General features: G+C 36.1%; 1 protein-coding gene and 1 long non-coding RNA gene across 2 annotated transcripts; both read left to right on the top strand.

Moving 5' to 3' along the window:
* Nucleotides 1-5,176: 5,176 nt before the first annotated feature.
* LOC121821553 (uncharacterized) lies at nucleotides 5,177-9,080 on the top strand. Its single transcript, XR_013043578.1, has 3 exons — nucleotides 5,177-7,521; nucleotides 7,808-7,861; nucleotides 8,805-9,080. It is a non-coding gene; the product is annotated as an uncharacterized LOC121821553 (long non-coding RNA).
* Nucleotides 9,081-9,908: 828 nt separating this feature from the next.
* LOC121821810 (olfactory receptor 2L5-like) lies at nucleotides 9,909-11,728 on the top strand. The gene is made up of 2 exons (XM_042259630.2): nucleotides 9,909-10,814; nucleotides 11,687-11,728. Exons 1-2 carry the CDS (start codon nucleotides 9,909-9,911, stop codon nucleotides 11,726-11,728), a joined length of 948 nt encoding a protein of 315 aa, XP_042115564.1.
* The last annotated feature ends 1,268 nt before the right edge of the window (nucleotides 11,729-12,996 follow it).

Here is a 12,996-nt window from a genome sequence, read left to right as displayed (position 1 = left end):
TTTGAAGTTTCAGTTTTCCCAGTCATGTCAATTGTGTTTGCTTCCTCAGTCTCATGAGCCTCCTTTATTGGAGGGACTGTTTCAATTCAAAGAGAATTGTAAGAGAACAGTAGAATATATAGGACACTACATTCCTTGTGCAGTTTCACCCTACTTATTGTTTGAGAATGTCATCCATGTACACAATGTATTTTGATTAAGCCTATCTTTCATTACCTCTGCTTCAATAGCTCTCCCATTTCCACACCACTATTCCTTCTCAACTTCATGTGATTTGCCACACACCCCTTTCTCTACTCCATGTTGCCATATGTGTATGGGTAGAGTGCCATCTGCTAGAGCATTGGTAGCCTCTCAATTCCTGAGTGTTAGAAGAAAACTAACTCATGTTCCCAGTATCCATCAGTATCCATGATACTCCCTGCTAATCATGGTTTCCTCTACTGAGCCACAATTAAGGCTTCTATCTATATGCTGAGTTATTGACTTTTTTCTTTTTCTGTATTGAAGATTAGCTGCAAATACCATTTCCATCATTTTTACCCTACTTTCTCTGGGACCAGTTGTTGCTGTCTGGTTTGAGTGTTTCCAGAATATTAGAATCTTATTCAAAAAGTTGATTATGTATAGCTAGATATCAAAAGAGAAAGGGATTGTATTCAAAAATAAAACAAAAATATAGAAGAAGAGATAAATTTCAAGGGAGCCGTGGTCTCTCAGAAAGAGCTTCATTTCCTTTCTCACAGTTGTTACCTTCAAAGAGCAAGTTCCCACTTGACAGCCTCATTTTCATGGCTTCTGATACATAGTGTTGGTCAGTCACAAAAATCACCTTGACAGATTGCTGTCAATTTTATCGCATATGTGCTAGTCTCAGGGAAGGCAGTGTATTATCTAGTCTTTTAATTGTTTTCATAGTATCTCCATATTCCTGTGGTAGACACTAATCAAAAGGCAAATATGTGGTTCCACACATAGAAGAAAGTAGACACCCAATGATTTCTCACCAGTAACACTCCATCTCAGATTGCACAGTCTTAGTTTCTTATTTTTCTATCCAATGCATGAAGCGGCTACCATATAAAGAAATACACCCCCGCATACTTTATTGGGAAGTTGGACCATGTCAGGATTGTTCCAATGAATAGTCCAAAAGAAAATCTAAAAGAAATTAATAGTTTTCTTGATGAATACCACTTACTAAAGTTAAAACAAGATCAGGCGTACAATTTAAACAGACCTATAACCCCTAGTGATTTAGAAGAAATCATTAAAAGTCTGCCTTCCCCAAATTTAAAAAATGATTTTAGCACATTTAATGCACAGGACCAGATGATTTAAGCCCAGAATTTTACCAGACATTTAAAGAAGTGTTAATGCCAATACTCCTCAAATTATTCTACAAAATAGAAACAGAAGGAACATTGCTCAATTCATTTTAAGAGCCCTCAATTACCCTGATACCCAACCACATAAAGAAAAGAGAATTAAGGACTGATTTCCCTTATTATACATAGTTACAAAAATTCTCAATGAAATACTGACAAACCAAATCTAAGAACACATCAAAAAGATCATCTACCATGATCCAGTAGGCTTCATCCCAGAGATGCAGTGTTGGTTCAACCTACAAACATCAATAAATATAGTCCAACATATAAACAAACTTAAAGACAAAAAAATTCATGATCATCTCATTAGATGCAGAAAGGGTCTTTGAAAAATTTGACACCCCTTCATGATGAAAGTCCTATAGAGATTGGGGATACAAGGAAAATACATCAACATAATAAAGGCAGTTTACAGAATGCCCATAGCTAACATCAACTTAAATGGAGAAAAATTCAAAGCAATTCTACTTTAATTAGGAACAAGGCAAGGTTGCCCTCTCTTTCCATATCTATTGAAAATAGTACTTGAAGTCATAGCTAGAGCAATGAAGCATAGCATAGCAAAGACAACTGAAGGAGATCAAGGATGGACATATTGGAAAGAAAGAAGTCAAAGTATTTTTATTTGCAGATGATGTAATAGTATATATAAATAACCACAAAATTTCCACTAGGAACCCCCTACAGCTGAGAAACGCTCGCAGCAAAGTAACTGGATACAAAATAACTCACAAAAATCAGTAGCTTTTCTATATACAAATGACAAATGGACTGAAAAAAGTTCAGGAAAACAACATTTTTCAAAATAGCCTCAAATAATATAAAGTATCTTGAGGTAACTCTAACCAAGCAAGTGAAAGACTTGTATGATAAAAAATTGAAGTATTGTAGGAAGAAACTGAAGAAGATATCAGAAGATGAAAAGATCTTCCATGCTCATAGATTGGTTAACATAAGAAAAACTTCCCAAATTACGAAAAGTGATCAACAGATTCAGTGAAATCCCTATTAAATTTAAACACAATTCTCCACAGATCTTGAAAGGATGATTCTCAATTTCATATGGAAAAAGCAAAACATTCAGGATAGTTAAAAAATAATTGTGGGAGATATCATTATCCTGAATTTGTACTACAAGCTGTACTAATAAAGAATAGCATGGTGTTGGCACAAAACCAGACACATTGATCAACGGAGTCAAATTGAAGACACAGACATAAATCCACACACTTACGCACACATGAGTTTTGATAGAGAATCCAGAAACACAAACTGGCAAAGATAGATAGCATTTCAAAACATGGTGCTAGTCAAATTGGATGTCTGCATGTAGAAAAATGCGAATAGATCCATCCATACTTGCAACGCTTCATAAAACTCAAGTACAGGTGGATTCTCAGCATAAAACCAGATCCAAGTATGAGTGGTGGTAGACAGCAGAAAGGTACATAAGGCGTGAGGATCAGAAACTAGAAGCATTTGACCTGGTTGAGCATTTGGCTGGTTAAGCTTTCAGGCTTTGGAGCAACACAGTTCAGCTGAGATTCATTCTGGATGAGAACTCAGAGGCTTCCAGCCTGAGGAAACAAGAACAGCTGAGGAATTGGCAAGGTAAGATAGCTGTGGCTTGTTCTGCATCTGATCTACCAGCATTCACCCCAATAACTGGCCTCAGGTTTGATTTTATTAATAAGACTCTCTAAGATTCATGCTACAGAAAGCTATCCTAAAATGTTCATTAGTAGCAGTCTTATCTTGATAGCAACAAAAGTCTGTGTATTTGGACTTAAGTCATACTCAACAAGAGAGAAATTTTGCTTGGTACTGTAAATCTACTTTACTTCTGTGCGCTGGTGACAGTGAGGTCATTGATATTAGAAGAGAACCTACTACTGCCACCTCACTAAACCAGAATAATTTCTAATTGCATTTAAAAATACTTTTTCTTATACTTAAAGCAAGTGTAACTCTAACTACTCATCAAAGAAGCTTCTCTTCCCATCAAATGGAGACCATTACAGAAAACTACAACTGGTCAAAAGCAGAGCATACCTGACCATAACCCTGGACACATATAACCACTGGATACAGCTACATTACAACTATTGTACCTAAGGCCAAGGGAATGTTATAGAAGACGGGTATAAAGATTTTCAAAACTAGGGAACAAGCAAGTCTGCTGTGATATTGTGTCTCCTTGAAATGAAGGAAAGCTACAGCTATGCTATTTCTCCAACATGACTGCCCAAACATGACCAAATAAATGACAGCAAGAGACATATCACGGAAGAAGGAAATCTTATATTTTATTATCCCAAGACAAAGAACTGCAGAGAACTAAGACTTCAGTGAATCCTAAGGGATGAGCCCCTAATTCATTATCCAATATCAGCTGGCCAGCCTTGAAATTATGAACATCCAGGCAGCAGTGAATTGACTCAGCTGATTGTATCTATATAAGCAAGCATAAAAATGTATGTATGTATTATGTACACATATATTCATATGTAATAATAAGCATTAAAGAGAGTCCATGAATTTGAGAGGGAGAAATGGGGGTTGGGAGACTCAGAAGGGGTTGAAGACAAAGGGGAAGCATGGGGATGATGTAATTATATCTAAATTAAAAAAAAAGTTTTAAACAAAATATTTTAAAAACATATATTTTGTGAAACTCTGAGACATTTTCTACTAGGATAATATCAATAAATGTGTTGAGTTGAGTTATCAGCTCCAGAAACCCTTAAAGAAATTGCTAAAACTCTCTTCTTGACCTTGGCCTAATTCCTGACTCATTAGTAACTTTTCCCACAACAACATGGTGATCTCTATGGACTATGTCAAGAGGACATGCCCATAGAGAGAGGAGAGAGGAGAGAGAGAGAGAGAGAGAGAGAGAGAGAGAGAGAGAGAGAGAGAGAGAGAGAGAGAGAGAGAGAGAGAGTTTAAATCTATTAAAGTTGGCTTAGTGTCATAATTGCCCCTGTTTCCATGGAGGAAAGCAGTTGCCAAGCACAGGATGGGAGGAAAGTATGTTCACTGGCTTGAAGTTTACAACAGTGATGCTGTTGATGCAGTTACTGCAGAGCTACCGCGAGGAACGGACATAAGGGAAACTGTGATCCCGGAGAGATAAAAATGAAGTGTATCCTAAGCTAGTTTTTACATTTAGTTATCATATTTATGTTTAGATTCTGGAAAATACTGAAGGAAGTTTATTTCCAAATTGATTGAAAATTTCCATTTATGAAGTATCAGCACTTAGCATATTTAAGACTTACTTCATCAGGGAACAAGAACTGTGATATTTTTAATTAGAGTGGGTTTAAGAAAACATATTATACAAAATCATATATACATATATATGATATATATGGAAAGAGAGAAATGTGATGCTATTTTACATCTATAGCATTATATAGTTCTGAACAGAACAGCTGTGATTACTTAGATATAATAATCATATTAATATAATATACAATAATTATATTAATATTAATATACAATATGATAATTATATTAAATATCAGAATTATTATATAATACCAAAGATGAAAATACAGCCAATGCATTTTTTACAATTTCATTTTTTTACAATATAAATGATACCAAGTTCATGAAATATGTCCATTATAAAGATACTGTAAGTAATGGTTAACAAAATATGTTAAAATTTATATGAATTCAAATACAACCTTAAAATTTGAGAGTGTTCTGGTTTTAAATAAACCAAGATATTTACAGAAAAACGTATTATGTTGCCAGGGTCACTACTGCTTATTATGGAAAATAAGAGCAGTGAACATCACTACTGAATATTATGGAAAATAAGGGCAGTCAGTATCAGTTATATTTTCCACAAGGAAGAATGTTTCCGGGCAAGTGCACATGGTCATCACACTCAGCTGGTTTCCTGGTATTATCTCCTTTGGCAGTGGGGGCTTGTGTGGATTAAAATAATTCCCTAGTTAAGTATAACATTTTAGGAAGTGGGTCAGTAATGCATGCAGGTGCAGTGAGCCTCTGAAGCAGATTTAAGTATAGTCTGAGGGGACAGTGGCAGTGATTTCATAACAAAAAGCAGCTTGGGAACTAATTCCTAACAACACTTCCAGGATGGAAAGATTACATTTGTGTAAGAGGGCTGCTGATAGACCTTGGCAAAATTCAATGGAGGAAGTCACATTTAAGAAGACTAATTTGCTAGCAACTGAAGCTTTAACTTATGATTTCTTTCTTGGAATCATACAAAATATTTTCAATGAGTGCAGGGTTATAGAGTTCCCAGAGTGTATTTATTGTTTCTTTGACAGTATTTTATTTATATAAACTGTAAACTATAAAATATTTTTATTTATTTTATAAGATACCTAACTTCTTATAAAAATACAAGTGTGCTTTACATAACATATACTGTATTAAATGAGCAAGGTAATAGCTAAAACTAACCATCTATGGAGCAATATTATAGTTTGTAAACTTAAGGCATTACTATAAGTATATGAGAAATTCATAGGAATACTGCAAATTATGTGTTTCAATTATTCATTCTTTCAACCTGAAATTGGGTCTTACTATGATCAATAAATTTTACTTTTTCATCTTATTTCTTATAATTTCCAAGTAATCACTAAAGTTTAGTTAAATAATAATAACAATGATTCATTAGCAAACTTTTACATCTCTAGAAAATTAAGTAGCACACAAAAAATTTAGATACCAAATCACTGAACAATATAGTGGTGGCAAATATGTGGATGATGGTCATGTGCTGGTGGCCATGCTGATGCAGGTGTTGGTGGGTAGCAAGTGGCAAATGTCAGAGCCATTACTCATTGTTACTCTATTCAAGATTCTCTGCATGAATTCTTTGTGGATTATCTCATGAAATCTTCTAATAACCTATTTTTTTCTAAAAAAAATCTTATTCATAATTTACAGAGCTCCAAAATCAGTATTCAAAAACCCAAACTTACAAAAAGTAGGACTCTGTCAAGTTTTTATTCCAAACTTTGTACAACAATCTGGTGTAAAGATGGCAGTTCCATAAGTCATCCCCCAATCTGACTAAAATTCAAAGGACGTATTATATGTTTATCCCTCAAAGTGCTGTATACTTAGGTAGTATCTAACTCTATGAATGCTTCAGAAATATTATCTCAAGATGTGTGAGGAATAAGACAGGGTATCTAGTCAAAGATAAACTGATATATAATATCTATGTTTGTGTCTGATTTGTCTCCTCCAAGTTCCTGAAAAGAGATCAAAGCAAATTTGCCTAAAATGTCTAACTTGATTTTATTTTCTATGCTAGTGGTTATCAGACAAGGTAGCATATACCTCTAATCCCAGCACTTAGGATGCAGAGGCAGGGGGATCTCTGTGAGTTCTGTGTAGGCAATGTTGTTCTATATGGCAAAATTCTAGGCTGGCCAAGGCTATAAGTAATACCGTTTCAAAAAAAAAAAAGCACTAGTGGATATATTATTTTACGGCTTAAATGATCAAGATTAAACAAAAATACAATACGGAGGAGATTGTAAAATGTACTAATACTAAATCAATGTATTTAGACAATTTATTTCCGGGAGGTTTCTGGACACTTGCAAGCTTGGGCTGTCTATCTTTCTGTCTACACACAGGTCCTGTGCTTCATCAGCGCTGTTACTTCCGCTCACATCACCCTTTTCTGGCTAATTTCTTTCCCATGTCTAGTACCCTGACTACTCCTTGTGGAGTGGTAAAGATAAGCTAAAATCTTTTCAAATGGCCTGTAAATAGATGAATTATTGCTATTTCACATTAAGAGAAAAAAAGGCAACATGATTTGGTTTGTCATGTAAGCAAAAATGTTCTTTTCACTTTCAACTTTGAAACAAACAATCATTGGCTGAATCCACTTTCCTGTCAGGTGCAACTTCCACATTACTCACTGTTGTCACACAGGAACAACAAAACACAGTCCAGTGAAATAATTTCTTTGACAGTTGGGGGGTGTCACATACAAGAATTGATATATCAGCCATTATTTCTCTTTGTGCTTCTCATCTTAGCAATGATGCGACTCATGGAACTATTGTTACAGCCTGTATAGAGTAAAAATGGTGGCAGTCATCACTATGTTAATCAGGTTGGTAATTATTAACATTACATTTTAATTGGTCACTTAAAACATCAATGTACATGACATACTGTAAGTCAGTCTAGGATGTCAATCTCATGTTGAATCCAACTACGGCTGTGTGAAATATCTGCTTTCCCCGAATTCCATTTGTTTCCAGTAGCCAGTTGAGACTCCTTTGCTAAGTGTGAAATCGAAAGTTCCACCTTGTTTTTCACAATTTAATTCAAGCTTCTTGCATTCAATAATTTTTATGTTTTGAAATGGTTAAGTCTGGCAAATTTTTATGTTCTAGCAGCAACATCCCCAAAGATAAGACAGTTCCATAGCCACTCCGATTGCTGCTCAGGTAAATATTTCACTTTTTTTTTTTTACTTCTTTGATATTTTAAGTAATACATTTGTTGGTAAAGAGTGGTTAGACAGCAAACATTTCTGCATATCACACCCTTCTCCCCTTCAGCCTTCCCTCCTGACATTGCCACATCTCTCTTCACATTTGATGGAGGCTGACGTCCTTGCTCCACCTTCCAGAATGTACTGGCGCTCCCTGTACTAGAATGCATTGGCAGTGTGGACAACATTCAGCCTCACTGCAAAGCCTGTAGATGTTTGGTTACAGCTACTTCATTTCTCCTATTGGCTTGTATGTTTTTTTTTCCCTTAAAACAATACCCTCATGGGTTCTCATGCTATAGTCTATTCTGAAAATTAAAAGGATTTTTTTTTAAAAAGAAAACTCTCTGGATTCTTAAGAAACTACTCTGCTCAATAAATAATTGTATTTTCAAAAAATAATAATTTCCCGTTTACTTTTCTGCATAATATGTGTGGTATTTAGTCAATGGAGCCATACATTTCAGTTCTGAGGAACTGCTTTTTATTTTGATAATCTCAACCCATTATTATTTTACATTAGGCATTTTTTAGGAATGCCTGAACATAGGCATAAGTATCCAATCTCAAAACTTCTTTTCTAAACTTCAGTCTTTTATGTTTTATTTCTATTTTGTCTTTGGAGTGTCCTCCAGTTTACTTTAGAACTTTCCTTGACTGTATTTGGTCAGTTCTGATTATTTTATTTTCAGAAATTATTTACCAGTGTCTGTCATTCCCTTAAAATAAGTGATATCTGTGCTATGAACTGAATACCTCTCCATGTGCCTCTGAAGATGCCAGTTTTCTGATAAAAATCTCCATTTCCCAATCATTCTAACCTATTATATACATGTATTTAGTGTTTATATGTGTATGTGTTTGTATACTCCTAAGTTCTGTATCTCTCTCTTCAGTTTGCAGATTTCCAGGCTGATATTCTTTGGCCCTAGCACAGACAGACATAGCATGCATTTTCTGGACCCAGTATGCTAAGCCTCCTGCAGACTGCATTCCTTGTGGAGGAGAAAAGCCCACGCTCTTGCTCATTCTGAAGACTCAGGATTTCTTCTCCCTCCCAGTGGTTAGCAGCCTGGCTCTACTCCATTAACAAGCCTGAGACAAACTCTGAAAGGCCCTGAGTTCTCTTTTCTTGCTTAGCCCTCTCCTTTGCATTAAATATTATTTAAATGTACATCATTTATTTCCTTTTCATTCCAGTTAGTTCTAAGACGGAAAAGTCAAAATTATGTGTGTGTTTAAATTTCCACCTTATGTTATAGATAAAAGAGAGGAAAATGAGAAGGAGTGAAGGAAAAACAAAGTGCTCTGTGAGGTTCTGAGAAGGGGCAAACACAGCAGTTGTTCTTTTTGTGCAGTGAATGTGATGTGTAGATGTCCACAGACAGGGTCTAGTTAGGGTGTTCCAAATGTGAATGAAGAAGGAAAAAATGACTTTGTGTAGTTGACACTTGTCAATAAGCATTATTTATAGATTTTTTAAAGGAATAACAGCACCTGATTTTTGAAAGATCTTGGTTTTTATTAATATGAAGGATGTTCATAAGAAAGAAATGTAGTTTTGAATGATCTTGTTTACTGTTGCATCTTTGCATGTATCTTAGGGCCAGTATATGGCAGAAAAGAGTCATCCTGATTGGAAAGAAAATGTATTCAATTATGGACCTGTATGTTAGGCATTTAAATTGGTTCCAAAAATGTACTATGAAGTCTCATGTTCATGACATCTCAATTTGTTAGGAACAAAAATATCCATTTTCTAGTAAGGTCGTTGTGGAAATATGTTGCTTATAAGCCCTCGGGTTTCAGTAAAATATTTTCTTCATATATGTTGTTTTACTCCATATTTATGTATGAGCTAGAAGATGAGTCAAAGTACACTATTCTTTCCTTAGCAGTTACAACCAAAGTCTGGTGAAAATCATGAATTGAATTATTTTATTGTCTTTTATGTAACTTATTGCTGCCCATGCTTCTAAGAAACTCTAAATGAACACCAGATGGATAGTTATAATCACACATTTACAGGTTTCATTTTATTAGGATTGTTCCCATCATCGCAAACAGGTATGTTTCTCTTCATTCTCATTGTTCTCATCTTCCTGACAGCTTGGATTGGCAACCTGTCCATGATCCTCCTCATCCTCCTGGATTCCCATCTCCACACACCCATGTATTTCTTACTCAGTCAGCTTTCTCTCATTGACTTAAATTACATCTCTACCATTGTCCCTAAAATGGTGTCTGACTTCATGTTGGGTAATAAGCACATCTCCTTCATTGGGTGTGGGTTTCAGATCTTCCTCTTCTTGACTTTTGGGGGTGCGGAGACCCTTTTGCTGGCTTGTATGGCCTATGACCGCTATGTGGCTATTTGCTTTCCTCTCCACTATGCTATACGCATGAACAAAAGAGTGTGTGTGCTGATGATAATAGGATCTTGGGTGCTGGGCTCCATTAACTCCTGTGCTCACACGGGGTATGCACTTCACATTCCTTACTGCCGATCCAGAGCCATCAACCATTTCTTCTGTGATGTTCCTGCCATGTTGACCCTGGCCTGCATGGACACATGGGTCTACGAGTACACAGTATTTGTGAGCACAGTCCTCTTTCTTGTGCTTCCATTCATTGGTATAGTGTGTTCTTATGGTCGTGTTTTCCTTGCTGTCTACCGCATGCATGCTGGGACAGGGAAGAAGAAGGCCTATTCTACCTGTAGCACTCACCTCACTGTGGTAACTTTCTACTATGCACCGTTTGCTTACACTTATCTACGTCCAAGATCCCTCCGATCTCCAGCAGAGGACAAGATTCTGGCAGTCTTCTACACAGTCCTCACCCCAATGCTCAATCCCATCATCTACAGCCTGAGAAACAAAGAAGTGATGGATGCAATGAGAAGAGTAACTCACAGAATTTGCTTTTCAAAAAATGTAGACAAGTTGCCTACCTAAGTTTGGGACTTAGGTGCAAGAACACTCAGCTTCATATTCTCCAGTTATACCATAAGATCTCAAATATTCTGAAAGAGATTAAGGATAATAAAGCATTGAGTAAGGGGCTCTGTCTCAGAAGTAAAAATTAGGAACTAAAATGTCATTCTTTTTTTTGCCTCTTAACATTTTTCTTTAATTTTATTTTTGAGATTATAACATAATTACATTTCTCCCTCACCTTTTCCCCCTCCAACCCTCCTTTATGCCCCTTCCCACTTTCCTTCAAATTCATGGTCTCTTTTTTTGTAATTTCTTTTATATGCATCGATGCATATTTATATACATACATACATATATGCATACATACACACATACATACACATCTATATGTATAAAACAAGCATAACCTGCTCAGATGGTATAATGTTACTTGCATATATGTTTTCAGGCTGATTGTTTGGCACTTGACAATCAAATAGTCTGCTCCTCCTGGGGAAAGCCACCTCTCAAGCTCCCAGCTTTGCTTTCCTCAGTTGCCTCAAGTTCTTTGTATAGGGTTGAAGCCTCACGGACTTTTCCTTGTCCGTTTGCATATCCATTGGTGTTCTTGTTCTACTTGAGTTTGGGCAGTCATATTGGTGAGACTTTATGGGTGTAGCTTCTGATGTTACTAGGATACACAACCTCACAGCAAAGTTCCGGATTCTCTGGGTCTTGCAATTTTACACCCCTCTCTTCCACAATGTTCCTAAACCTTAGGTATGGAAGTGTTGTATAGGTAGGCCTTCACAACTCTTCATTTTGATTGACTTGCCATTTTCTGTAGTGGTCTCCATCAGTTGAAAAGACAAATTTTCTCAGTGAGGATGAAGATTATATAGGTCTGTGGATATAAGGACAAATGTTTATAGATAGCTGTTAGGGCTTATACTGGTTTAGTAAGTTCATGGTTGTAGATTCTCCTCCACTAATCATGACTCTACTAGCTAGGTTTCTAGTACCAAGCATGATTTTCCTCTTATTAAGTGGGTCTTAAGGCAAATTAGAGAGCTGTTGGTTACCACCACAGAATGCATACCACTACTATACTCTCGGTGTTATAAACCTATGTGGATTATTGATATTGTTCATAGGCATCATAGGACTGTTGGTTGCTTCCTTCTTTTGGAAATGCTCATGATGCCTTATGGTCCCATTAAAGCTAATTCTCAGCCAGATGGCATTTGGGTTCCTCCCAGCTCAGGAGTCTCAGGGACATGTTTCTGATGTGCACCATATCTTCAGCAATAGGTACTTCCACCTCTGTGAGGGTTGGTAACCAAGGGCAATAGGAATAAATTGTATGTCTTGGGAGATTTTTGAACAGCCCTGGCTGACAACTGAAAAGATAGCTTTTCATGTTTGATATTAGGGTTTTTGTTAGGTGGTCTTTGGATCTTAGAAGGAGTACCATCAGCCCAGATTAAAAAAAAAACATTCATTAAAATTATGTATGTATGTTTATACATGGGAGTTATATGTGTTACAGTTTTCCTTTAGGTAAATAGTTAAATGCATGATTCCTTGTGGCTTTTCAGACATCCTTATTGCTATTCTATTTACTTACCTATTTCTGTATTTACTTCCCTCCCTCTCTCTAAAGAGCTTCCCTTTTCTATTTCCCATATATGTGGTTTAGCTAGTGCTCATGCTTTCAAACATCCTCTGCAGGTTGTAGAATGTAGCTTCTGGGGATCAAGGAGTAACCATGGATTAAAATTTGAGCACCAGTGTAACTGTGTGTCATTTCTAGATGCAGAGAAATATTAGCCTTCTTAAGAGTCTTTGCACACCCATTTCCAAACAAAGACCCCTCCTTCTGTCTAGATAATGTTACCATGTACCATAGTGAAATTTTCTTGTTCTCATTTATAAAGGTCTAAAAAGTATCTGTCAAGAGAGTTGATCAACATTTACTGCCTTGTCCCCTCTCATGCCTGACCTTTTGTTTGACTTCATTTGTACAAGACTCATTCATGTCTTTTATTGCCATGTATTATTTCATTGTATGACCCTGTCAAAACATTTACTCATTTTAGGTTTAATGAATAATTCCGTTTGGAGTATATTGATTCCAAAAATCATAATGGAGATTGTTGTCCACATGTAA

The sequence above is a fragment of the Peromyscus maniculatus genome, chromosome 12 (assembly GCF_049852395.1).
Source record: "Peromyscus maniculatus bairdii isolate BWxNUB_F1_BW_parent chromosome 12, HU_Pman_BW_mat_3.1, whole genome shotgun sequence".
Taxonomy (NCBI): Eukaryota; Metazoa; Chordata; class Mammalia; order Rodentia; family Cricetidae; genus Peromyscus; species Peromyscus maniculatus.
This window is presented reverse-complemented; position numbering and strand designations above follow the sequence as displayed.